The 26855-nt window shown below is 35.5% G+C and overlaps 1 protein-coding gene across 1 annotated transcript in view; it reads left to right on the forward strand.

Moving 5' to 3' along the window:
• Window positions 1–26855, forward strand: part of FCHO2 (FCH and mu domain containing endocytic adaptor 2) — a gene marked incomplete at its 5' end in the record, with an annotated part of 111228 nt that overhangs the window by 60988 nt on the left and 23385 nt on the right. The window contains 9 exon segments of the mRNA XM_014584139.2: window positions 3026–3050; window positions 8213–8270; window positions 8799–8974; window positions 10266–10277; window positions 10668–10692; window positions 12562–12604; window positions 14958–15046; window positions 21715–21818; window positions 24766–24895. Coding sequence (XP_014439625.1) covers window positions 3026–3050; window positions 8213–8270; window positions 8799–8974; window positions 10266–10277; window positions 10668–10692; window positions 12562–12604; window positions 14958–15046; window positions 21715–21818; window positions 24766–24895 — 662 coding nt within the window.

Genomic DNA, 26855 nt, shown 5'->3' on the forward strand with positions numbered 1-26855 from the left:
TTTTCATAATAATTGGAAATGCATATCAAAGTTAAATCAATTGGTTTGTAAGTAAATTTGTTTTAATGCCAGAGGGTACGTATGTACACAAGAGAGGAGGACAGAGAGAAAGAACCCCCAGTGGGACTTCATTATGCTACAATCCTTTTGGTATTCCATTTCTCTCTCTCCCTCTCTCTCTTTCTCTCTCTTTATAAGAGAGATTTTGCTATAGGGCACATGAGTTCGCTGGAGAAACAGAGACAGAGTGATGGCCACACCACAATCCCTTCTCTTCTATTCTCCTCTCGGGACCTTGGGCACGTACGCACACATGCCTGGCATGTGTTTTAAGCTGCTGGATCTGGGACTCAAACCACAGTCAGCTACTGCCAGGGACTTAACCAGTATGCCATCTACTGGTCCCTGGTTTTCCATTTCTCCATCTCATCAGGTTCCTGGACATACTTGGATGTACCTGGTGTGTTTGTCAAGCTGCCAGTTCTGGAATTTGAACTGTGGATGCCTGTGTGGGTTTTGGCTCCCTGGCTCTCTTTGCACTGCTGCACTTAACTGCTGCCCTATGGAACCGGCCCATAAGTAAAAATTTAAATGTAGCAGTCAGTTCATCTTAGTGACTGTATTGTAAAGAACAAATTTTAGAAAATACTTATTTTTATCTTCATGATTTGATTTGTGTAAATATTTTTGTAGAGTTTAAGTAAAAGTTATAGTTAAATGCTAAGGTAAACACTTTAAATAGAGTATAATTAACAGAAAATTGTAATAATTGAGTTTGTATGATATTTTGTTTGTTTTACTAGGGAAGGCCCTGATGCAGATTCACTCGTAAGTAATTTTAAGTTTGATATAAACTATTTAAATTAGCTATTTTCTTTTTAAAAAATAATTATTTAACCTAATTCTTTTATTTACTTTTTTAATTTGACCAGAAAGGGACAGAGTGAGAGAGAGGGAGGGAAAGTGAGAGAATAAGCTGCTGGGTCTGGGACTTGAACTGTGGCCTGCCATGTGAGGGGGAGAGAGAGAGAGAGAAAGTGAGAAGGCAAACCACCAGGTCTGGGACTCAAACCATAGTTGGGGCCATGTGGGAGTTTCCAGTGCCTTAACCACCACACCACCTGCTGGTCCCCCCGATATGTTTTTTCCACTTATACTAGGTCATCATTTTTAGATGACATATTTGGTCCAGTCTAAGTCTTGATTTACCTTTTTTTTTAGGTTTTTTTTTTTTTTTTTTTTTTTTTTTTTTTTGGGCGAGGGGCCTTTGTGCTATAGGGCATGTGCGCTTGCCAGAAAGACAGAGAGACAGAAAGCGAGAAATCACCCCTCAGGGGGGATGGCCATGCTGCAGTCCCTTCTCCTCCGTTGTCCTCTCGGGATCTTGGGCATGCACACACACATACCTGGTGTGAGTTTAAGTCACCGGGTCTGGACTCAAACCGCTGTCAACTACATGGGAGGCCAGCAACATAGCCACTATGCCAACTGCTAGTCCTTTGCCTTCTTTTAAAAATAAGAATTTAGTAAAGTATACAAAGAATATATAATTAGTATGTAAGAAATTGAGTTAATATTATTAGCTAAATGAAGTTTTCTGCTTGATTACAGATTAGAACTGCCTTGGAAATTAAAACAAATAGACCAATGCCAGGTCCCACTTGAGGCCTGTTAAATCAGATTCGCTGGGTATGAGGCTCCAGCATAGTTTTTGTTCTGTTTTAAGCAGCCCATGTGATTCCTAATGTACAGCAGGGTTGAAAAGCATTGAGCTGTACTCAATCAGAGACCAAGTAGAACTTAAAGGAATTTTTCTTTCCATAATTACTCAGTCCATTTAGACCGAAGAGATGCTAATCAAAAGTCTTGAGTGATTTGTTGACCTAGTAACCTGCCTAAAAATTAATTTAACAACCCCACTTCTCTAGCATTATCAGCAGAACTGTTAACAAAATTTAATATTTTGATAGACACTTGTATTTTCACATAACAGAACAGTTTGTGTTTTGGGTGTTAGTGTCTTCTACCTATCTACATATTTTTTATCTTGACTTTCTCCCATTCTAAATATCTGTCTCTTCTTCTCTTTCTTGTAGTATTTGATTAACAAATTAAGATCAATTATGAAGTGCCTTTTACCTACAGTTACCATGTTTTCTGCTGATGTCTTTCTTGAGTATTTATGAAAAAGATGTTTTGCTAAGGGAATGAAACCTAATCTTTTTTCATAATAATTGGAAATGCATATCAAAGTTAAATCAATTGGTTTGTAAGTAAATTTGTTTTAATGCCAGAGGGTACGTATGTACACAAGAGAGGAGGACAGAGAGAAAGAACCCCCAGTGGGACTTCATTATGCTACAATCCTTTTGGTATTCCATTTCTCTCTCTCCCTCTCTCTCTTTCTCTCTCTTTATAAGAGAGATTTTGCTATAGGGCACATGAGTTCGCTGGAGAAACAGAGACAGAGTGATGGCCACACCACAATCCCTTCTCTTCTATTCTCCTCTCGGGACCTTGGGCACGTACGCACACATGCCTGGCATGTGTTTTAAGCTGCTGGATCTGGGACTCAAACCACAGTCAGCTACTGCCAGGGACTTAACCAGTATGCCATCTACTGGTCCCTGGTTTTCCATTTCTCCATCTCATCAGGTTCCTGGACATACTTGGATGTACCTGGTGTGTTTGTCAAGCTGCCAGTTCTGGAATTTGAACTGTGGATGCCTGTGTGGGTTTTGGCTCCCTGGCTCTCTTTGCACTGCTGCACTTAACTGCTGCCCTATGGAACCGGCCCATAAGTAAAAATTTAAATGTAGCAGTCAGTTCATCTTAGTGACTGTATTGTAAAGAACAAATTTTAGAAAATACTTATTTTTATCTTCATGATTTGATTTGTGTAAATATTTTTGTAGAGTTTAAGTAAAAGTTATAGTTAAATGCTAAGGTAAACACTTTAAATAGAGTATAATTAACAGAAAATTGTAATAATTGAGTTTGTATGATATTTTGTTTGTTTTACTAGGGAAGGCCCTGATGCAGATTCACTCGTAAGTAATTTTAAGTTTGATATAAACTATTTAAATTAGCTATTTTCTTTTTAAAAAATAATTATTTAACCTAATTCTTTTATTTACTTTTTTAATTTGACCAGAAAGGGACAGAGTGAGAGAGAGGGAGGGAAAGTGAGAGAATAAGCTGCTGGGTCTGGGACTTGAACTGTGGCCTGCCATGTGGGAGTCCAGCGCCCTTTACCATGATGCCACCTGCTGCTCCTAAATTAGCTATTTTCTTAAGGAAACCTAGCATATCTGAGTTGTTTAGCAATATTTAAAAGAAAGAAGCTAAGCATGTTACTGTAAATTTACTATTAAAATTAGTTTACAGGTGCCTTTTTGCTTTGTATTGCCAGATGCTTTAATATTAAATAAAAAGATATTTCTACTAACTAAAAGTAGTTGTTTTACTTTTAAAACTGGAGTGGTGCAGAGTAATAGTACCATTATCATAATGCTTTTTCTTGAAAAATGTGCCAGATATCACATCTGCATGGTTTTTTTTTAAATGTGGTGCTCTTACTAGTTTATTCTTAGCTCTATTAAAATATAATTTATCTGTTTACATATTTGAGACTCATTTAAGAGATTGTCATTTTAGAAATAATAGCAACAACAACTGTGGTATTAGCACTTTTCTGTGCCTTTTGTCTTGTTTTGCTTTCCTTTGTTTTGTTTTATTTAAAGGTTTGCATATATTTTTTGGTTAAATGTATTCTATATATAATTAAAGAAGACATCAGGCGGGGCTCCCTGTGGTTACAATGGGAGAGTAAATTTACCAAATGCTGTAAGTAATGTGTAGATAGACATGTTTTTCAAATTGTGCATTAGACACTGATCATGTTTTTGGTAAGTATATGAGTTTCAAACAATCTGTCTCTGCTTATTGTTCTTGCTTGCATAACTATTGTTTCCTTTGGCCCAACAGCATTTTGCATAAATGGTATATTAGAATGAATAACTAAAAATATTTTGTGAAACACAAATATTTTATGTTTTATGTTACTTAACTAAGATGAAACTTGTATTTTTGTTTCATATTTCAGCTTTCAAATCAAAAGGAATTTTGATTCGTTAATAAAATTGTATGAAAACTAAGAAATAGATTTCGTATGACCCCTAGGGCTGAAATCTCCATGGTGTTTTTGGAGTTATAATATTTACCTTGCTACTTGCCTCTTTTATATCCTTGGTTAACTAATTCATGAAAAAGAATCAATAGATATATTGGTGGTTTGCATTTTATTTCTGAATTTATTATGTATACCATTTATTTGGTGATTTCAGCATTTAATAAAATCCTTTAATACTTTCTTTTGTGTATGTTCCCTTTAAATAAAACATTTAAAGTTATTTTAGTAGCTAATTGATACTGTTTTATAGTGATCAGTATTATCAGTATTATTAAAGTTTTTAACTTTACCTAATACTTACCTGGTATTAGGAAAGAACTTGTAAAGAGGAGAATAAAATTGTTTTGTTTTATTTTGTTTTGTTTTGGAGAAGTTTTTGCTATAGGGTGCATGTGCTCACCAGAAAGACAGAGAGACAGAAAGCGAGAAATCACCCCCCAGGCTGGATGGCCACGCCACAATCTCTTCTCCATTCTCCTCTCAGGATCTTGGGCATGTACGCACTCGCACCTGGCATGAGTTTAAGCCACCGGGTCCGGGACTTGAACCACAGTCGACTACATGGCAGTTCAGCGACATAGCCATTACGCTAACTGCTGGTCCCGAAAATTCTAATGTCATGTAAGAAATGACTGCTAGATTTGTGTAGAAGTGAAAAGTGTTTAAAATGAGAAAACATACATAAAAGGATTTGAATTACTGAAGATAAACTTGCAGAGCATAATTGCAAGGCATGTAACAAAGGCTAACTACTTTCCTTTATACAATTTTTATAGAAATTAGTACAAAATGTAAGCAAGTGACCAGTAGCATAGGGCATAGAATAAAAACAGGCAACATAAATAAAGGTGGCGAATTGTTGAATATATGTTGTTGCTCACAATAGTAATCTCATTTTGATGCAAATTAGAATGACATTCCTGTAGTATCTAATCATACTGATATAAATTTTTATACACTTATATTGTTGGTAGGAATATAAATTAGTACAGCCTATCTTGTGGATATTTTGTTGTTATTGCCCCAAATAAGAAATGCACATTTGTTTTTTTGACCCTGCAGTCTCTCTACTAGGAATTTTCTGTTATATCTATATTCACAAAACTTTATACCCTCTCTGTCACTGTCTCTCTCTCTCTCTCGATCAGTATGCATATGTAGAGGTGAGGGAGAGAAGGAAAAGGTAGATAATTATTTCAGTGTTGCTTATATTAGTAAAAAGCCGGGAATACCAAAGCATTTATTGAAATGGTAACTGGTTAAATATGTATTTAAACACTTACTTGATGTTTATTAGCCAAATGTTACAAAGAATTGGGTAGATCTGTACCTGTTGATGTGGAAAGAATTTACTAGATGAAAGCAAGTGCTTACTGTTTTGTGATACCCTCTTTTTTTTTTTTTTAAAGAACCCATTACAAGACAATCATAGTTCCTTTTGAGAAATGGAGTAAAACAATGGCCAGCAGAAGGAGTTCTTCATTATTTGTTGCTTCTTCTTCTTTTTTTTTTTTTCTCTTTTGAGTTTCTTTCATGAGAGAGTTAGGGAACCTGACATGGTCTTGCCATGTTGCAGTACTGCCCCCAGTATCTCTGGCATGCCTGGCATGTTCAGTTTGACTCAGGATCCAAAATCCAGACCTCCCCATATATCTCCCTTATTTGAAGTAGTGCCCTATCGCCTGTGCCACTGGGGCTTGGCCTTATTTCCATTTTATTATAGCCTTGTCTTACTAACTACTTTTAAAAACATCAATAGGCTGGGAGGCCAGCAGGTGACATGGTGGTTAAAGTACTGGACTCCCACATGGGAGACCATGGTTCAAGTCAGAGAACTGGCAGCTTGCTTTCTCACTTTCCCTTTCTCTATGTATCTCTCTCCAGTCAAATTAAAATAATAGCAATAACACTAACCTTTTAAAAAACCAATAGTTTATCTTGATAGGGAAGTTACTCATATCCTATCCTTTTTCAAAAAGGTTTATGTATTTTAAAAAATTGAGGGGCTGCATCTTTTAAAATTAATTTCATCTAAATATTTTATATATATATATATTTCTAAAATATGATCATAATACCACCTAAAAATAATTTACAGAGGCCAGAAATGACATGGTGGTTAATGCACTGGATTCTTCTATGGCTGACCATAGTTCAAGGACTGGACCCAAAGGCTTGAAAATCACACTAGGGGTGTGTGTGTGTGTGTGTGTGTGTGTGCGCGCGCGCGCGTGCGCACACCCCTTCAAAATTCTAAGAGGAGAATGGAGGAGAACGGAATGTGGCATGGCCATCCTGCTTAGGGGGTGGGTGTATCCTCACTTTTCTTCTTTCTCTCTTAGGTGAGGGCATGCACCTTATAACAAAGACCTTAACAAAAATTGCATTAACTCCTTAGTATTTTCAAGTAGCTATTTAGCATTTATTATTATTATATCTTTTTCAGTTTTTTAATTGTCAAAGAGCACATGTACTTGTGAGAGAGACAGAGAAAAGGGAGAAAGCACCACTCCCATGAGGTGTGGTCTTGCTTTGGTCCCTTCATTTTTCCTTCCTGTTAAGATTTGGAGCACATGTGACATGTACATACTCATGCTACTCCTGCTGTGTTTTTTAAGATGCCAGATGGAGCTTTGAACTACAGTAAACCTTGTGGGATTTAGATTCCTTAACCATTAGGCTACTGGACCCTATCATTATCTCTTAATATCATTTTTTTTTTTTTTTGGAGAGGTTTTTGCTATAGGGCGCATGAGCTCGCCAGTCAGACAGAGACAGACACAGAAAGCAAGAAATCACCCCCCAGGCGGGATGGCCACGCCACAATCCCTTCTCCTCCGTTCTCCTCTCGGGATCTTGGGCACGCACACACACGTGCCCAGTGTGAGTTTTAAGCCACCGGGTCCGGGATGCGAACCGTGGTCTACTATGTGGGAGTCCAGCGACATAGCCATTACGCTAACTGCCTGGCCCCTCTTAATATCACTTTTATTGCTGTTTGTTTGAATTTGTTGCTAAGTCCTTTAAGTCCCTCTTAATCTATAGGTTCCCTTTCTCTTGCTCTTTCTTTCACTTTAGCTTTCTATTTATTTATCTAAGAGACTAGCTGGTTTGTTTTGTAAACTCTTTTAGGCTGGATTTTGCTGGATGCATTCCTGTAATGTATTATGTTTTACTTCTTTATGTTAAGTAAATTGGCATTTGGATCTAGACACTTGATCAGTTTTTAGGGTCAAGATTTTTGTATTTGTTTTGTTTTGACAAGGCTACTTCTCTCAGAAGGATCTGATGTCTAGTTGTCACTCCTCATGGGATGTTGGCAAATACTGATGCTTTGTCATAGGTAGTGTCATTAGACCATCCAGACTTTAAAGCTGCTTAGAGAGGCAATGGATGTTCTCTTTTCAGATGACTTCTTAGAGCATGGAGAATATTAAACTTGATAGTACTTTTAAAAATAACATTTAACACTAACTGACTCATAATAGAAACTGTAGATTTGAACAATCTGAATTGGTCTTCACCTTGGTGATTTCTTGCCCTGAAAATGTTTCTTCTGTGTTTGTCTGTCCTCTTTCAAACTTGTGAAATGTTGAATGTGACTTGAAGATAATTAAAAAGATAATTTTCCCATAGGTTAATAATTTTGCTAACCTGTTGATTGATTTATTCATTTGTTTATTTATTATTGTTTCTTCCTTGAGAGAGAGAGGGTGTGCCTCTGACAGTCCCCACACTACAGTTCACCACCAGTCTCAGCTGGCCCAGTCCAGGGACATATGTTCATGTGCTGGCATGCCCAGGAAGCTCCCTTCCCATGTGGGCCAGTCACACAACTGGTATATAACTGTTGATATTTGATAAATGATTTAGCAAAATAAAATAGCCTTATATATTACTGATAATAGCCTTATCTACTACTGACAAATCTTTCTATTTTATTTGTCTAAGAGACTGTTTTGCTAATCTTTAATACTTTGAATGTTAGAGTTGCCATTACAGTAATTTTTTCCGCCATAGAACATTCCTGATGTTGATGAAGAAGGCTATAGTATTAAACCAGAAGCAAATCAGAATGATATCCTTTTATCATCTGTGTTTTCCTATGAATTGTGTTGGCATTTAAATAGCCAGTTATAACAAAATAATGTGATACATAAAGTCTCTTATTAAAGTTTTTAATTATAATAAAATATAGACTATTTCAGATTTTTTCTTTTGAGAGAGATTTTTGCTATGGAGTGCATGCACTCACCAGAGACAGAGACAGAAGTTAGAAATAACCCTTCAGGGGGGTGACAACACCACAATACCTTCTCTTCCATTCTCTCTCAGGATTTCGGGCATGGACGTACACAAGCCCAGCGTGAACTTCAAGCCACCAGGTCTGGGACTTGAACTGCAGTTGGCTGCTATGTGGGAGTCCAGTGTCTTAATATGGGCCACCTGCTGGCCCCATATTTCAATTGTTTTTACTAATAAAAATTAGTAGTTTTATTTCTATTGAAGTCCATTTACTCTTTCAGTTTTCTTTTTTAATAAATGTGTAAAAAGCTTGTTATGTACTGAGATACTTTAAAAACTAAATTCTTTAACTGATATTCACATACCAAAGAGAACCATTTCTACTCATCTAGTGATTCTGACTCTGAAGATGAAGAACCAAAGAAGTATCGAATAGAAATCAAACCTATGCATCCAAATAATTCACATCACACAATGGCATCTTTGGATGAATTAAAAGTGTCTATAGGAAATATAACCCTCTCCCCAGCAATATCCGTAAGTAAGAACACTATTTATGAAATACAACAAATGACAGAAACAGTAAATTTTCTACATTTTCAATTTCTTATAAAATACTTTTAAAAGCAAGCAAAAGCTAAACTTTTGTATTTGTTGTATGTCTCAGGCAGAATGTCATGAACTAGCAGTGTTGATCTTATTGTCATCAAAGTTTTTTCTTCCATTTTGTGAATCTTATGTAAAAAAAACCTTATGTAAAGGGAATTCCATAAACATGAATTTAAAGATTAAATTTTATCTTTGTCTTTTGCTATAACATTTGTTTTTCTATGCTTTTTCATTCAAGGAAAGGCAAATTTAAGATTTTTTAGTAGTAGCATTTGATTTCTCAGTTCTAAGCTACTATATTAAATCTTTTGAGGGAGAAATAAAACATTACTATGATAAATCTTCCCATTGATGATGTTCCCATTGATGTTGGGTCCAAGTTCAGAAGTTACACTATGGGAAAAAATCATGTCTTACAATGGCAAGTATATTTGTACATGATCATCATGATTAATATTAAATCTGTTCTTGATAAAGGAGAATAAGAGTTCTTACTCCTTCATATTGTCTAATATAAAGTACAACATAAATACATAGTTTATATGTATTTATTTGAGAAAAACAGATTTTTTTCCTTTATTCTGCACTTTAGAATTTAATTTTAGAACTATGTATTTTACCAAAAATATTTCTGAAGTGAGTTTTTATTTAACATTAATATCCCGTTATACAGAGAATTTCTTAAAATATGGTGGATATGAGCTAGGAAGTTATGAACCATTACAAACACTCATTGTATAAGAACATACCTAATTTGGGATACACACACACACACACACACACACACACACACATACACACATCCACACACCAATAATAAAAGTCTAAAGGAATATATACCAAAATGCTAAGCATTTCTGTGTGGGTAGTAAGATCACAGATAATTTAAGTGTACTCTTATGTGTTTTTTTTTCTCTCTCTTTTCTATTTGTTTTTAAAACAGCATGTATTATTTTCACACTCAGACAATAAATAATCAGAACAATTTTAATTAACACTGGATTTGAAAAGAGGGTAACTTTGATTTTGTTTTCTTGCTCAATTCAATTTGTTTTTCTAGCAAAAACTTTCCCCCCAACAATGTATGTTTGTTAAGGTGTCTGTATTTAGGTATGATTCCAAAGAAAATAGACAAGCTATTATAACAAGAAAATATAATATTTTAAGTTATATACTGAACACTATGTCTGTCTTTCTTTTTCTTTTCATGTGCTACTAGAGACACAGTCCAGTAAGTGTAATATTTTATGTTTTTGCCTATTGACTTAAAAAAAGATTGTAATATTTGAACATTGATTTTCAGATGTTTGTGTTATTTCTTTTTTATATTAAATTATTTATATTGGCAAGTTATAGTGCCCTGCTATGGATATTGTTTTAAACCTTTAAAAATATTTTATTGGGGCGTAAAGGTACATGTATTATTTTTTATTATAAAACAAAAACTACTGAAATTTTTTCCTACATATCTTTTATGTAAATAAAGTTTACAGTTGAGCAAATTTACTAAAAGAAAAACTTAAAATTAGGATCCCAGTGTTAACATTTTGCCAAATACTTTATTACTAAGTTAAATTATTTGTTCAATGATGCTTATTTAGTTTTTGCATTTCTGTTTTAGGTACAGATGAATCGGAATTTATCAAGTAAGTTTGGTATTTGAACTGGTTATTTTATTTCTATTAAATCTAATTAGGCAATTTGTTAGTCTTGTAGTTGATGCCTTTTTTAGCTATAGATATAAATGGTCTTTTCTCATCATTGATCCTTAATGACTGATAAGGATACTTATTTTAAAGAGAAAATAACTTACCTGTATTTTTTCTGGTAGCTCTGAGAAACATGCCATAAACTTTAATATATGGTTACAACATTTTTCAGAATTCAGCAAAGCCTAAGATTCACTTCTGATTAAAAATGCTAAAATAGGATCGACCACATGGCCAACCCCAAGAATAGAATTGAGGCCTAGTGGTTAAGGGAGTCAGATCCCACATGGCTAACCATGTAGATTGAATCCCTGACCTGGTGGCTTGAAAAACATGCTGGGCCCCAAATCTTGACAGGATAGTGAAATGGAGGAGAAAGGGTTTCAGTGTGACCACATCCCATTGGGGGGTTGCTTTCTCCCTCTCCTTGTCTCTCTCTCTGTCCCTCTCTGACAGTGCCCATGTCCTCTGGCAAATTAGGGAAAAAAAAAAGAATATTGAACTGTTTTTCACTGGCATACTCAGTCTCATGAGCCAGTAGGCATTTATAAGATGAGTAATCTGTTAGCTTTACCTATTTTTAAGTCATAGCATAATTGCAATTCCTATTATATGTCTTTGAATATAGTAACTTAATTATACCGAAAGCTTTTTTAAGGTGTTAACACCCTTTGCCGAATCACACATTAACAATAACAAGCGTTGTGGTTAGAATAGAATTGAGGCAGCCCATTTGAAAGCTGTGTAATTTGTAAACAGAACACTGAGCAGAATTGTAGTATCTACCCTGATGTAAGTTTTAGCATAATTTGAAAGACCCATTAAGTTTATATTAAATGCCAAAATAAAAGTAAGAATTTTACCTCTAAAAAAATGTTGATGGTAGCTTGATGATAGGGAGTGTAAGGAAAATGAGAATACATCGAGGCTACTGAGTTATGGATATAAAGGCAAAATGCAGAAAGATGGAGAGCGTCGCAATATGCACTTTGAAGCTGAAAAACCAACCAAACAGCCAAATGGAAGAATGTCATGTGGGTGGGTATCAGGCATCATGAACAGCGTGTACTCCCCTCACTGTACACCTGCAGTTTCTGCATCACCCATTTGGATGTACTGTGCATTCATCAGCTCTCACTGCTTGGTGATAGGGCATTAAGGTGCAGGGAGAACTGCTTATGCACCAACATGACCTCTGCATTAGTGATGCTGTTTTCCTGTTCACCAGTTGCTTATGAAATAAGTCATGTTACAAACAAAAAAAGGTAGCAAAACACACTTTAATGAAGAAAGAAGACTCTTGCTTCAAGTTGCTCAAAAAAATTTATGCTTCAAAATAGTACTTCCTTTGAGAGTTAATAACTACTTTCGGTTAATGTTGTGATCACTGATAGTCTTAAAACTTCAACAATACTTCCATGATTCATCCGTTAAGATTCTCGAGTAAAATTTATGTAAGCATTTAAATATTTCTTCTCAATTTTAAAGTTGCAGTCCATATATGCTCTCTTTTAAACAGCAGTTTCATTTTAATGAATATTATAGTTTAGTTGACTTAAGTAATTTCTTACCAGAGACTAGCAAAAAAAAAAATCAAGACTTAGAAGAAATTCAGCTTTTATTTTAATATGTATGATAGAAAATTTGTTAAAAATTTATTTATTTTTATTTATAATTTTCTGTTATCAGTTCCAAAATATTTAAATTGATCATAGTATTAAGATATGTATATGTTTTTTTCTTTTCATTAAAATATTTTATTTCTCAGGTTATAAATTTTTTATAATATTTTAATTTTTTAATTAGATGAGGAGTTAACAAAATCAAAGCCATCTGTTCCACCCAATGAGTAAGTTCCATGTTTCTTTTTTTTTTTTTAATAAAGTATTTTGTATTCGAGAGCAGTTTTAGGGACGCAGCAAAGTTGAGCAGAAGGTATAGATATCTGCTCTATGATATGCCCAGCCTCCCTCACAATAAAAAATCTTCACCAGACTGGTAGATTTGTAACAACAGGTGAACCTACATTGATACATCATAATTACCCATAGATTACATTAGGGCTCTCTTTTGGCTTTTGTACATTCTGTGGGTTTTGACAAAAATATAATGTCATGTATACACTGCTCTGAAGTTGCTCTGCCATTCAGCCCCTTCCTCCTTGCCACATTTAAATTATAAATTTAAAATCCTTCTTTTATCCTTTTTTTCTAGAGAGGCTTCTTACCTCTCTATTTTCAATTCTAGTAAAGTGCTATTGATCACCCGGTTTTCTGAACTGCGAAATACCATGTTGGAGTTTTTAGATGTTTTAAATGATTTCTCACTTGAAATTTTTCCTTATGATTTTTTTTTTTTTTTTTTTTTTTTTAGTTCATTCAACTAAAGTTGGCTTTGGAACCTCACTGCTTTTATATAAATGATGGTATCTCATCATTTATATATATTGTCAGTTATTCTCATGGCAGTTTTCTCATTTCCTCCTTAAGTTTTAACTGTACCCTTGAATAATGGACTGTATAATTCCCAAACTTCAAAATGAAGCAGTGTCTCAGTTAAGTTGAAAAGAAAGAATATGGGCCAGCTGGTAATGTGGTGCTTAAAGCAACTGGATCCCACTTGGCCAGTCTCATGATTCAAGTCCCAGACCCAGCAGCTTGAAAAACATGTGTATGCTTAGACTCTCAAAAGGAGGAAGAAATGGAGGAGAAGGGATCGAACTGTGTCCATCCCCCATGTGGGGTGCTTTCTTACTCCCCCACCCAACAAAAATGTGTTGATTGAAATGTTTCTTATTTCGGTTTATAAAGATGTGTTTGAGCCTAGTTATAATGATTTAAAATTAATGGTCTGAAACTGCAGTTGCTTTTGCAACAGCCTAATACTTCCAAGGCACCAGTTGAGCAGAATTGTTGGATTTATCATTTTTAAAAATAAGTTGCTAAGTGTTTTAAAACTTAGCAGGAATAATTTATGCAGTTGGAATGCTAGACTTTATCATACGACGTGGAAAGTGCTTCTATGTAGGTACATGTTGAGATACTTGGTATGTATTTTTAGATAATTGTAACATTTTAACATTTTCATTATTGTATGGCTACTTTAAGATTAAAAAAAATATTTTTAAAGATAATGTCAGATTTGGGTCAGTCTCATGGCCTAATGGTTAAGGGAGCTAGAGCCCATGCGGCCTACTACGTGGTACAAATCCTAACCTGGTAACTTGAAAAATATGAGGGTGGGGAGGCAGCAAATGGCATAGCAGATACGTTGCTGGACTCCTATATGGTCGGCTGCAGTTAAATCCCGGACCCAGTAGCTTGAGACTGATGCCAGGCATGTGTGCATGCATGCCCCAAAATCCCAGGAGGAGAATGGATTGTAGTGAGGCCATCCACCCTGGGGGGTGATTTCTCACTTTCCTTATCACTGTCTCTATCTCTCTCTCTCTCTCTGGCAAGCGCATGTGCCCTAAGGCAAAAACCTCTACAAAAAGAAAACACACAGAGTATGTGTTTGTGCTTGCATGCTCACAGTAACAACAGGAAGGAGAAATGGAGTAGAAGGGTTGCAGCATAACCACGCCCCACTAGAAGGTGCTTTCTCCCTCTCCCTCTCTATGTCTCTCTAGCAGACATACATACTCTCAGTCTTTTAAACAAACAAAATCATAATACTGGCAGTTTCATACCATTAAAATATTTAAGCTACCTTTCAGACTTAAGAAGGATTTTCTTTAAAAAAAAAAGAACAAAACAAAACCCCACTCCTTTACCCGTTTTCTTCATCCTTGAAAATAAGTATGGCTTTATAAAATTTCTACCTAGTCTCAAATCACTTAAATTTTCTGTCCAAGACTAGGTGCTAGGTATACGTCAGTGGATCTGAGACTGTTTTAGAATCAAGTTGTTGTGTGTCTTTGGGTAGTTCATTTAAACTCTTTGTTCATTCTTTATTTGAAAAGCCACAATTATTCCCAACTTAACATACTAGTATTATAAGTACTTCTTATAACAGTGAACAGTGGTTTATTACATCTCTTAACTAAATTTCTTTACAATACCATTGGCATTGTATCCAACTTTTTAATCATGTATATTGAGCTGTTAGAATTCTATGAAATAAAGATAAGTGATTAGATTTTATACTAATAAAATTAAAATATTCTTTTGTTAAAATTCTTTTTTTAAACATTATTGTAGAAAAGGGACCAGTGATTTACTTGCTTGGGATCCTCTCTTTGGACCATCTCTTGATTCATCTTCAACTTCACTAACTTCATCATCATCAGGTAAATGTGTTTTTTATTTTTTTTTTTAAACTGAGGAATACAGTAGTTACTGTTTCCTGATTGACTTATTTATCACTTTTGTGTTGTACATAATAATAACTTTTTTTAACTTGTCCTCTGATAATTTTACCAGATAAAAGTGATTTTATAAAGTTTTGTTAACTTAGTTTCAAGACTCTATGGCTTAACCAATAAAAATTTATCAAGAGGTTGTTTTCCAAATTGATGTATTTATTTCTAGGCATTGTTTCATTATTACCGTGGTAATAATTCTTTTTTTTTTTTTTAAGAGAGATTTTTGTTATAGGGTACATGCGCTTGCCAGAAAGACAAAGAGAGACAGAGATAGAAAACAAGAAATCACCAGCCAGGGGACATGGCCATGCCACATTCCCTTTTCCTCCATTCTCTCTTGGGGTTTCTGGCACATACGCACATGGACCCAACATGAGTTTCAAGCCCTGGCTCTGGGACTCGAACCACAGTCTACTACACGGGAGTCTAACAATGTGACCATTATGCCATCTGCTAGTCCCAGTAATAATTCTTATTGTTTATAGATAATTCAGATGCTTAGGTATGTCCAATTAATAATGCCTATCTTTTATAGATACTAGGTTAAAATGTATAGGTATGCATTAATCAATTCTTTTTTTTTTTTTTTTTGGAGAGATTTTCACTGTAGGGCGCGTGCGCTCGCCAGACAGACAGAGAGAGACATAGAGACAGAAAGCAAGAAATCACCCCCCAGGGGAATGGTCACGCCGCAATCCCTTCTCCTCCATTCTCCTCTCGGGATCTTGGGCACGCACGCACACGCGCCTGGCATGAGTTTTAAGCCACCGGGTCCGGGACACGAACCGCGGTCGACTACGTGGGAGTCCAGCGACATAGCCATTACGCTAACTGCTGGTTCCCATCAATTCTCTTTTGATGGATATTCAAGTTGCATCTAATTTTGTGTTTTATGAACGTCCATGGAAATAACCCATGTGTGTACATATCTTATAATCTTTTCTGTAATAATTTATCAATATAAAATGTATGGTCACAGATTATACCCATTGTGATACATTGCCATACAGTTTTCCAGAAAGACTTTAACATGTCTCAAGCAATGTATAAAAGAGCTTAGAGAATGCTTTTCAGTTGCTTCTTTGACAAGAATATGTTAAGTTTCCCTTTATCTTGAAATACAAAAATTCTCATTAGCCAGATATAAAAAAAGACATCAAGATGCATATTTAACAAAACCACTGCTTGTTCAAAACAAGATACTAAAATCATTTTAATTTGAACTTCTACCTTCTTTGGAATCTCAGAATTGCCATCCAGTATTTGGGGTTAAAGGAGTGCTAGAAGCATGTGGAGAGACATCCGCTGAGTTCATGCTTGTCACTCTGCAAGTAGCTGTGCACTTCTATTTAATTTTACTACATTAACCACTGCATGAAGTCCTCTTTATGGTCCCTATTTTGTAGATGGAAAAAGTAAGATCGAGAAATAATAAGTGACTTCTCCAAGATTACGTAGCTGGGAAATGGAGGAGACACAGTTCAAACCTGGATCTTACTCTGAAATCATTGTTGTAGCTATCATGGTCTGGCAGATTAACAAGAACATCAAAAAGTCATACTGAAACATTTTGCTATTAACAGTAAAATAAACATTAGCATTTCAAATTAGACTGTTTAGAGACTGAACATTTTTAAAAGAAACTACAAATGGATTACAGGAAACCTTAACCCTAGGCACTATTTGGCATTTTGAAGGGAAGGTAATCTGTACCTAATACAAAACAGCAAGAAACAATCATTAAGAGAATTGAACATATACCTTCTGAAGTGACATTACTTTTTCTCTTTTTTTTTTTTTTTTTTCTGTAGGGCGCATGTGCTCATTATAGAGACAGAGAGATCACCCCCCAGGGGGGATGGCCACACCACAGTCCTGCATGCCCCAAATCCTGAGAGGTGACTGGAGGAGAAGGGATTGAAATGTGGCCATACTCCTTTGAGGGGTGATTTATTTCCTTCCCTCTCTGGTGACCGTACATGCCCTATAGCAAAATTGAAGGGGGAAAAAAAAAGAAGAAAGGAATTTCTTCACAATTTTGTGCATTGTTTCTTGTTATTTTCTTTAGTACAGTCTCTTCCTTTTCAAAAAAGTTGTTTCTTTTCTTCTTGCTACCCATCTAAAGAATGTTTCACCCTTTAACACCTTCACTTTGGATGAATGAAAAATGATTCATTTAATTCAGTGGTCATTTGATGTTTAGCAGCTAGGAAATGATAAAAAGTTTATTAACCTTTTGCTGCTTTTCCATTCATTTCAGTATGCATTGTTAGCCTTCCTATAGAGTATGAAATGTAATGTAATACATTATTTTGCACTTCAAAAATGTTATTGATGCCCCAAATGGATAATTATTCTATAATTGTTATTAATTATTAATTAATTATTATTAAGTCTTTAGCACGGTACAGTTATTGATCAGTATTGTGACTCTCATGTTTTACAAAATTGTCCCTAAATGAAATTGTGAAGTGCATCTTGTCTTAAATTTTGTTCGACCACTTTTTAAAAAAGAATTATTTATTTAACTTTATTTATTTATTTTAATTTGACCAGAGAGGGACAGATTGAAAAAGAGAGAGAAAGTGAGAAAGCAAGCCACCAGATCCGGGACTCAAACCGCAGTTGGGCATGTGGGAGTCCAGAGCTCTTAACCACCATGTCACCTGCCAGCCCCGATTCCACCACTTTTTGTAGGACAGTGCTCCTCCATCTTAAAATTCTCCACTTAGATACACATTTCCACATGTTAACTAGGTCCACATTTTGAGATTATTTAATTTTCTTTTGTCTCTTTTAGAATCTTAATTTCTCAATAATCTCATTTTAGCTGAAGCAGTCTAAGTAAATAATTCCAAGCAGTCAGTTAGTGTTAATAATTGATAATGTTAAGCCTCCCAATGTTGTTACATGTTCTACAATGATACTTAATGCTCAGCTGAAAAGTAGCTCAGCTCCATCTTGTACTGTGAAGTCTGTAAATGAACATTTATGTTTATTTGAAATATAAATAGGTATAGACCTTCATATAAGGGCCTGTGTAGACCATTTTTCTTCACTGCCCATAGATTGGGTGAATTGCACTCTGCCAAAAATCCCTTAAAGTCATCCTTGTATGACAGTTTCGTTGCTGACTGCTCAGTTTGTTGAGTACCATACATGCACAGCACAGTCACTTTGCCAGCTCGCCATTTCTTTTCAGCCTGTACTGACTGTTAAAGTTACCTTTGCTTCTCTGAGAGAGCAGGAATAATTTTGGCTCTATAAAATTTTGTACCTTCAATTTTTTTCATGTTCATACTTGTTTTCCTCAGTTAATATAACATTTGAACTCATGCTCATGCTCTTGTTCCATGTAGTGTTAATTTTTTTTTAGTTTCATATTAACATTTAACTGAAGCAGAGAGAACTGTTTGGCTATATGAATTCCTATTTCAATTCCAGAATTTTCCTGTTGTTTGTAATTTTCAGTTGTTTTCTTCTAATTCAGCTGACTTTTAAGAGCAGAATAGGAATTTCATTTCCTCTCCCACTAATTTGCTTGAGGATATGATAATTCTTGAAAATTTACTTGAAACTGGGTCATACTCTCGATGTAGAAAGCCCATCACCAGACTTTTCCCTACCTGTCTATTCTTTCCTGCTATAACAGCACCCAGATACCACAGATAAGTTTGGTTTTTCTTTTTTGCCTTGTGGTCCCAAAGTCAGTGGATTGTCTTTACTGATGAACTTGCTACAGTTAATAACTCTAGCAAGCTCAGAAGACATTCCAGAGATTGCATTCTTTCACAATTTTCTGATGCTTTGGATGGATGTTTTCCAATAACTGCATTTCTGGGGATTAAAGTAACCATTTCTATAATATGTATCCCAAAATATTACTGACAGAAGAAGCCAGTAATCTGCTGCCATTTCTTCTACATTGTCTTCTTGCTTCTGGTTTATAGATTAGTCTCTGCCTTTGTTCAGATAAAGAATAGCATGGCAAACTTATGTTATCTATTCCCTTTAGTTAATGTTTAAGAGTTGATACAAATTAGCTCTTATATCCTATGTTTTTGTACTTTACAGGTCATGTAGTATTACTTGAAACACTGCATGTAATAGACATTTGTGGCAGTGAGCTCCACTACCACACTGGTAACAAAAGACAGTTAGAACACTCAAGCATGTAAATAGTTGTAATAATATCCTCCAGAGGCCTCTAGGAGCATGACTAATTGATACGTGCAGATATATACATTATTATACATCATAAATTGTGATATTAATAAATACTGTTATTAGCTTTCCTCGGAAAGTAAATTCTGATTGTTAGAAGGAACTATACATATCTACCAGACTTGGTTTGAGTTAATCTAAATGCCATTCGGACTGGCCCCATGTCCGTAAATGAAGCTTTATAAAAGCCTCTGCTGTGTTAAGCAATCACAAGTTTGAAATAACCTGAGTCAAGATCAGCAGGTGGCATGTAGTTAAGGCACTGGATTCCCACATGGCCAACTGCTATTCTAGTCCTGGACCTGGTGACTTGTAAATCACAATAAATAAATAAATAAATATTGGGACCAACAGGATGGCCAACTGCAATTCGAGTCCTGGACCTGGTGACTTGTAAATCACAATAAATAAATAAATAAATATTGGGACCAGCAGGTGGAATACTGGTAATGTCACTGGACTCCCCACATAGTCAACTGAGGTTCGAGTCCCAGGCCCAGTGGCTTAAACCTCACATTGGGTACATGTGCATACATGCCCAAAATCCTGAGAGGAGGACGTGGTGGCATCTGCCCTATGGCAAAATCCTGAGAGGAAACTGGAGGAGAAGACGTGCAGCATGGTCATACCCCCTAGGGGCTCATTTCTCACTTTCTGTCTCTTGGTCTCTCTCTGTCTCTCCTGTGAGTGCATGTGGCCTATAACAAAAATCTCTTTAAAAATAAATACTTTCTTTCCTTAAAGAATAACCTGAGTCTAAGTCAGTCTTGGTTTCATTGATAATGAGCACATCTTTAACACAGATAAGTCATAGCTCAAAGAAGTGTCGTGGTCCTTTATGTGTAGCTTGAAGTGTGTACAGTGTCAAAGAACTGGTGCTGATAAGAAGACAGCAGCCTCAGAAGCTAAACTTAATTTCTTACCAGCTTTGTACTGTCTTCTTTAGGGAACCTGAACTTGCTTGCGACCCTTTACCCCTTCATATGACACGCTTTCTAGATGATTCCCTAACCTCTGTGCATTTTCTTTCCATCTTATGTGACCACTCTTTTCTTTATTCTCTTCCTGCTCCTCCGTGTCCTTTCCGTTCATGCCTCTACTCTTCCATTGATAATCGAGGGCCTTCAGCTTTACTCTGTATCCCCTGTGTATATATACTTAGGTTTATTTACATGTTTTTAATTTTGTACATCTGTAAACTTAGATAACTTGCCAGATATATTTCTTACCATCTATTATATTTTTCAGTCTCTGAATTATTGCCCATATTTTAGAGTGAACCAAAGTGCTTTGAAATTATTTTAATTAATTTATTTAAAGATGATTTAAACATATTGCTTCTATTTCTCACTCTCGCTTTGATTATGCTAATACGTTTGTAACTTTTGATGACATACAATTGAATTTCATTATTTCTATCATAGATTATTTTAAATTACGAATAGTATTTCTAATGTGTAAAATTACAAAAATTGCAAATGGCATTGAAAAACAGTGAGCACTAAGCTTATATAGGATTTAGGAAAAGTTATCATTTTGAACACTTACCAAAATTAGTTGTACTGAATTGGGGAAATTTTAAAAATAAATTATAGAATATTTTTAATATGTTTTAATTATCTAAAAAATGTTACACTGTGGTTTAACTTAAAGTTCAGATGAGGGATGAGCAGGTGGCATAATGGTTACATTGCTGGACTCCCACATGGCCAACCATGGTTTGAGTCCTAGACCCAGTAGCTTGAAAACTCATGCCAGGTTTGTGTGTGTGAATGCCCAAAATCCCAAGAGGAGAATGGAGGAGAAGGGATTGCAGTATGGACATCCCTCCGGGGAGTGATTTCTTGCTTTCTGTCTCTCTGGCAAGCGTACACGCCCCATATCAAAAATCTCTCTCTAAAAAAAAAGTTCAGATTAATGAGTTTAAGGTAAATTCTTTATTTAGCATTCATGTTATTCTGAAGGCACGGGTTCAGCAACTTGTTCTTGAATTACTCTCTCTAAAGTAGATGTATTGGCAATAAACTAAAAGCCTTTGGTCTTAAGTTGGTTTATTTTTGTTGGCTAATTTACCAGACTTAATTTTTATATATATAAATAATTGAAACATGGTGTATGTCAGTTTTATTGTGAGATTAACTTGTATTTTTTTCCCAGGAATATTATTGGTAGCTTGTATTTTACAAATAGATTCCTAATATTTCACCAAATAAATGTAGTAGCAATTCTTTTAAAACAAAACAAACAAAAAAAACTCCTGAAAAATTAGCTTCGTATCCTAAAGGTTCCTTTAATAGGATATCTTTATGTAAAGATCGATACATACTAATGATTTTCTTCATATTCTCTTTTCCCCACCCCGCCACCAGCCAGGCCCACAACTCCTCTTTCTGTAGGCACCATTGTTCCACCTCCGAGGCCTGCTTCCAGACCAAAGCTTACTTCAGGCAAACTCAGTGGGATTAATGAAATAGTATGTACTCAGGTGGTTTTTTTGTTTGTTTTTAATTATAAATTGTTTTGATTTAAGATGCAAATATCTTTAATATGTCTTGAAGTTAAGTGCTTGAAGTTTTCTACTTGAGTCCTTAAAGTATAGAAAATTTTTCCCAAGTGACACTCCTTCATTCTCCATTATTACCTCAACTATCCTGTGGAATAAGACATTTTCCAGGAGAGAGATTTCCTGAGAAAGTTGGTGCATTACAGAAGTACCATTCAGTACCCATTCTCTCACCATGAAGAAGCAGTCTTCAGATTATTCTGCTTAAAGTAAACGGTTGCCTGTTCTTGGGCCTTAGAAGTATGCTGCCAGGAGGTCTTAGAGGGTATCTAGTTCAACTTTATTTTATGCATAAGGAAATTGGAGTCCCCATCAAAGTACATAGTGTTATGGGGGAAGAGGAGAAGGCATTGGCTTTCAAAAGTTGTCAGATAAGGAGAAACCTGTTCAGAATGAGGTTCTTCTTGCCACCAATCTGTTCTTCTTTGCTTCATCTTCCATACTAGTCACCAGTTTAATTGCCTGAATTAAATTTCTGAAAGTCAAGCTTAATACTGTTTATTCACTTGATACACATCTCCGGTGGTTCTCCATAATCGTGTGGTAGAATGTTTTAACTGAATGTGCAAGACTCTTCATAAAGTTGCCTCAACAACCTGTGTTATGAGAGTAACTGTACAACTTTGTCCTCTTTCAAATCTAGGTTCTAGCCATCAAATCTGCTAGTGTTCTCCAAGCATATCATGCTCGTTTATCTAGCTGTGTCATCTTACTGTGTTCTTCTCTATCTAAAACGCCCCGTAGTTGATTAGGTAGCAAATTGACCTCTTCTAGACCCACTTGTGGAAACCCTTTTCCTCTTTGATTATTCTGTCATTCCTTCTCCAGTGGATTTACTCATTCTCTTAAATACTTTGCTGATATTTCTGTTAGTGTGCTTATCACAGCGTATATACATCCTTTGTGTATATTTCCCTCATTGAAATATGTCCAGTTTTATACCCTCTGTACTTTTAAACAAATACCTGTCACGTGGTACATATTTAGGAAATATTTGGTGAGTAAATGAAAAGAGTTGAGCATCAGGGTTTGAAATGGTGACATGTTTTTTATCAGACGTAACAGAAGTGAAATGAAAGACTCAGTACATCTACTCAAGAAATGGTTACTATTTAAGTTATTTAAACATCACTACGTTTTAATAACTTGGTTTTCTTTCTTGATTAAAAAACAATGCATATTTGAGTTGTAAAATTGGGAAAACACAGAAAACAAAAAGAAAATTTAAAACCCCCTCTGAATTTTACCACTCAAGATAACTACTGTTAATTAACATTTTAATATATATTCTTTTTATTTAAGTACATAGTATTTATTTACTCAGAAGTAATAAAATACAGTTGTTAAAAGTGAAAGCTTTTTAGCCATGTATTAGCTGAACAAACTTAGGCAAGTTAGTTATTCAAAGTTTCGATTTCTTCATGTAAAGTGAGTACAGTGATAGTAGGTGATCGTGAAACTTAAATCAGTTAATGTGTGTAAAACACTTAGAACATTGTCAAATGCAAGTAGTTGCTCCAGAAATTAATATGAATGGTCTGTGTATATTTTAAAATAAAAATTCATATCTTACCTATTTTTAATTTATTGTTTACTTGAGAATATTTTGGAAATGTCCATAAAGGGACATTAATAAATAATTCATAAAGATGTTAAATTTCAAATATTTAAATTAAGATAAATATGCCTTATTTTAAAAAAAATGAGACACTTGAAGACCTTTATTAATGTATTATTGGAACAATAAGGAATGGAACAAAATCATTTGCCACAGTAAAAGATAAACAGTTATATTTGTCATTTAAAAAAAATGTTTAACAGAGAAATGGGAAGACAACAAAATTAGGATCTTACTCAAACCTGTATATGAGGTGAGCTTTCTCAGTGAGAGAGCATCACAAGGAATGACAGCAGAAAATGTGGGCCCCGCATGGTGACTCACTTTGCTAAAATGCTGTGCTCCACAGGCTGGAACCATATGGGAGCCCTGGGTTCAGTTTCTTAATTCACCCTAAAGGTGGGGTGCCATGGCATGGACCTGTAATGTAATGTAATCCCAGAGACTCAGGATGCTGAGACAGAAGGATCACAAGTGAGGGTTTGACCTTAGCAAGAACCTGTCTAAAAAAGAACTGAGTGTGATAGTGCGGACCTGTAGTTCCATCTGGGAGACTGAGGCAGGAGGATCTCGACATCATGAGACTATATTTTAAAAAACAAAGGAAAATATGGATAGATTTGTAAATATCAGAAGTAAATGGCAAGAATATTTGAGGAAAAGATTTCCAACCAATAAAGCAAGTGGTTAGAGAAAGTTCAAGTAATACTAAGACCTCCCAAAATTACATCAGACCATAAAAACAAAAATGTTGATTTTTTTGTCTATAAAATTAGCTAGGAATTTTTAGGTTATTTAAATTATTACTTAAATTATTGTTTTTACTTCTTTTATTCATCTGTTCATTGTTGGCGAGGCTGCAGAGAAATATTCTCATGTACTTATAAACAGTAGGAACAGTTTCACACTAGCTTTTGGGAAACAGTTTGATTGTATGAAGAGTCTTCATACTGCTTGAACTAATCATTTTACTGATGAGAATCTACTTTAAGCATAGGTTTTGAAATACAGAAAGTGTTTTATGCACAAAAAACTCTTGACAGCATTATTTTAACTTAACCTTTTCAGCATTTAGTATATATTGTTGAAAATGATTTGACCTGTTACATCTCTGACTTTGAGTTACAGAAACCTAAAACAGTGAATTTGGTTTGGTATATTAAACTTATCTGATGGAAATCTTCTCTGACAAGTGAGGAATTGCTTTAGCATTTTGATAAGTAACTTTTTGTTTTCAAGCCCAGGCCATTCAGCCCACCTGTAACTTCCAACACCAGCCCACCTCCTGCCGCTCCTTTAGCCAGGGCAGAAAGTTCTTCCTCTATCTCCTCATCTGCTTCATTGAGTGCTGCCAATACTCCGACAGTAGGTAAGTGGTTATCATTGATTACATATTGGCATATAAAGTCTCATCAGTTTTTTATATATTAGGTCATCAGGAAATTATGATGTATTTTCCTATGCAAAAATGTGTCATGACTTTCTCGATGACCCAGTAGTTAAATGAGCTAGTAAAAAATATAACAATTGAAATTCTGTTTTTCCAGAAATAACTCTGGCATTATCAAATTGGCCACACATTTTTCTTTTTCAGATTTTTCCCATAAGGTACACATGCTCACCAGAGAGACAGAGAGAGAAAGTGAGAAATCACCTCCCGGGAGGGTTGGCCATCCTGCAGTCGCTTCTCCTTCGTTATTCTCTTGGGACTTTGGGCACGCATGCACACGCACCCAATGTGACCTTCAGGCTGCCAGGTCTGAGATTTGAACAGTGGGGTTGGCCATGTGGGCTCCAGCCACCTTAATGTGCATGCCACCTACTGAACCCACATATTTCTTTTTTATTTTACAGTGTGCATTATATGGATAGAAGAATTTTAACCATGGTTAGCACTGTTAAAACCATGAGTCAGATTTATAAGCTGCTTATCAATATAAAGAATTGAAGGCAGAATACATTTTTTTCCCTGCTACAAAGTGTTTAGAAAACAATTGGTTCAATTAAATAAGGAATTTTGTGTGTGTATGCTTGAATTATATTTTTCCACAGGAACTTACATTATAAAGATATAAAAATATGTATTAGGGCATAACTATGTAGACTTAAACATCACCAAAGAAATTTAATATTTTACCACTAATACATCTGGATTTTACTCAACAGTTTTGTTTTTTTTTTCCACCACCTTTACTCAGTTCTTCCTACAGATTCTTAGTACCTTTCTCACTCATTTTTAGTATAATAAAGTACAAAGCCACTGAAAGCAGGTATTTTGGTGACAAATACCTTGTCATCAAAATTATAACTCCCTATTGCTGCTCTTTCTAGATGCTGTGGTTTATCCTTGATGACAAATGATTTGTGCTAGCTGAGCTCTAATTCCATAGTGCTCCAAACCTGGTGCCTTGGACGTGCAGCATCTGCTTCACCTGGAGTCTTATTAGAAATGTAGATTTTATAAAATTAGGAACTCTGGAATTGGGGCTCACAATCTTTTCTTTTTTTAGGTTTTTGCCATAGGATTTGTGCACTTGCCAGAGAGGCAGAGAGAGGGAAAGTGAGAAATCACCTCCTAGGGGGGAATAGCCATGTTGCAGATCCTTCTCCATTGTACTCTTGGGATTTGGGGTATGCATACACATACACCTGGTGTGACCCTCAAACTGGCAGGTCCAAGACTCAAACCTTGGTTGGCCATGTGGGAATCCAGTGCCGGCCAGTGCCGTAACGCCATGCCACTTGCAGGCCTTGGGGCTAGCAATCTTTTAATAAGCTTTCCAGGTGATTGTGATGCATACTGTTTAAGAACCACAGCCTTAATTAAGCTGATTTAATTAGATTCAGTTTAATTTGTCTAACTCACATAGGAGAGATGCATCTTGAGTGCATTGTCATTATAAAAATAGCACTAATGGGACCAGCAATTAGCATAATGGCTATGTCGCTGGACTCCCACGTAGTTGACCGTGGTTCGCGTCCTGGACCCGGTGACTTAAACTCACGCCGGGCGCGTGTGCATGAGTGCCCAAGACCCTGAGAGGAGAATGGAGGAGAAGGGATTGCGGCGTGGCCATCCCCCCTGGGGGATGATTTCTCACTTTCTGTCTCTCTGTCTGTCTCTGTCTGGCAAACGCACGCGCCCTATAGCAAAAACCCTCCCAAAAAAAAAAAAAAATAGCACTAATAATATAGTCCAAATATGGAGTCACTATTTTATGTATCTTTGTAAGTATAGCATTTTCCTCATTTCTCAACTTTATGTAAACTGAATGTATCTAATAAATTTATCCTGTTGTTTGGTTTAATGAATACTTCATTTTTGTTTG

Source organism: Tupaia chinensis, unplaced genomic scaffold (assembly GCF_000334495.1).
Source record: "Tupaia chinensis unplaced genomic scaffold, TupChi_1.0 Scaffold145717_1, whole genome shotgun sequence".
Taxonomy (NCBI): Eukaryota; Metazoa; Chordata; class Mammalia; order Scandentia; family Tupaiidae; genus Tupaia; species Tupaia belangeri.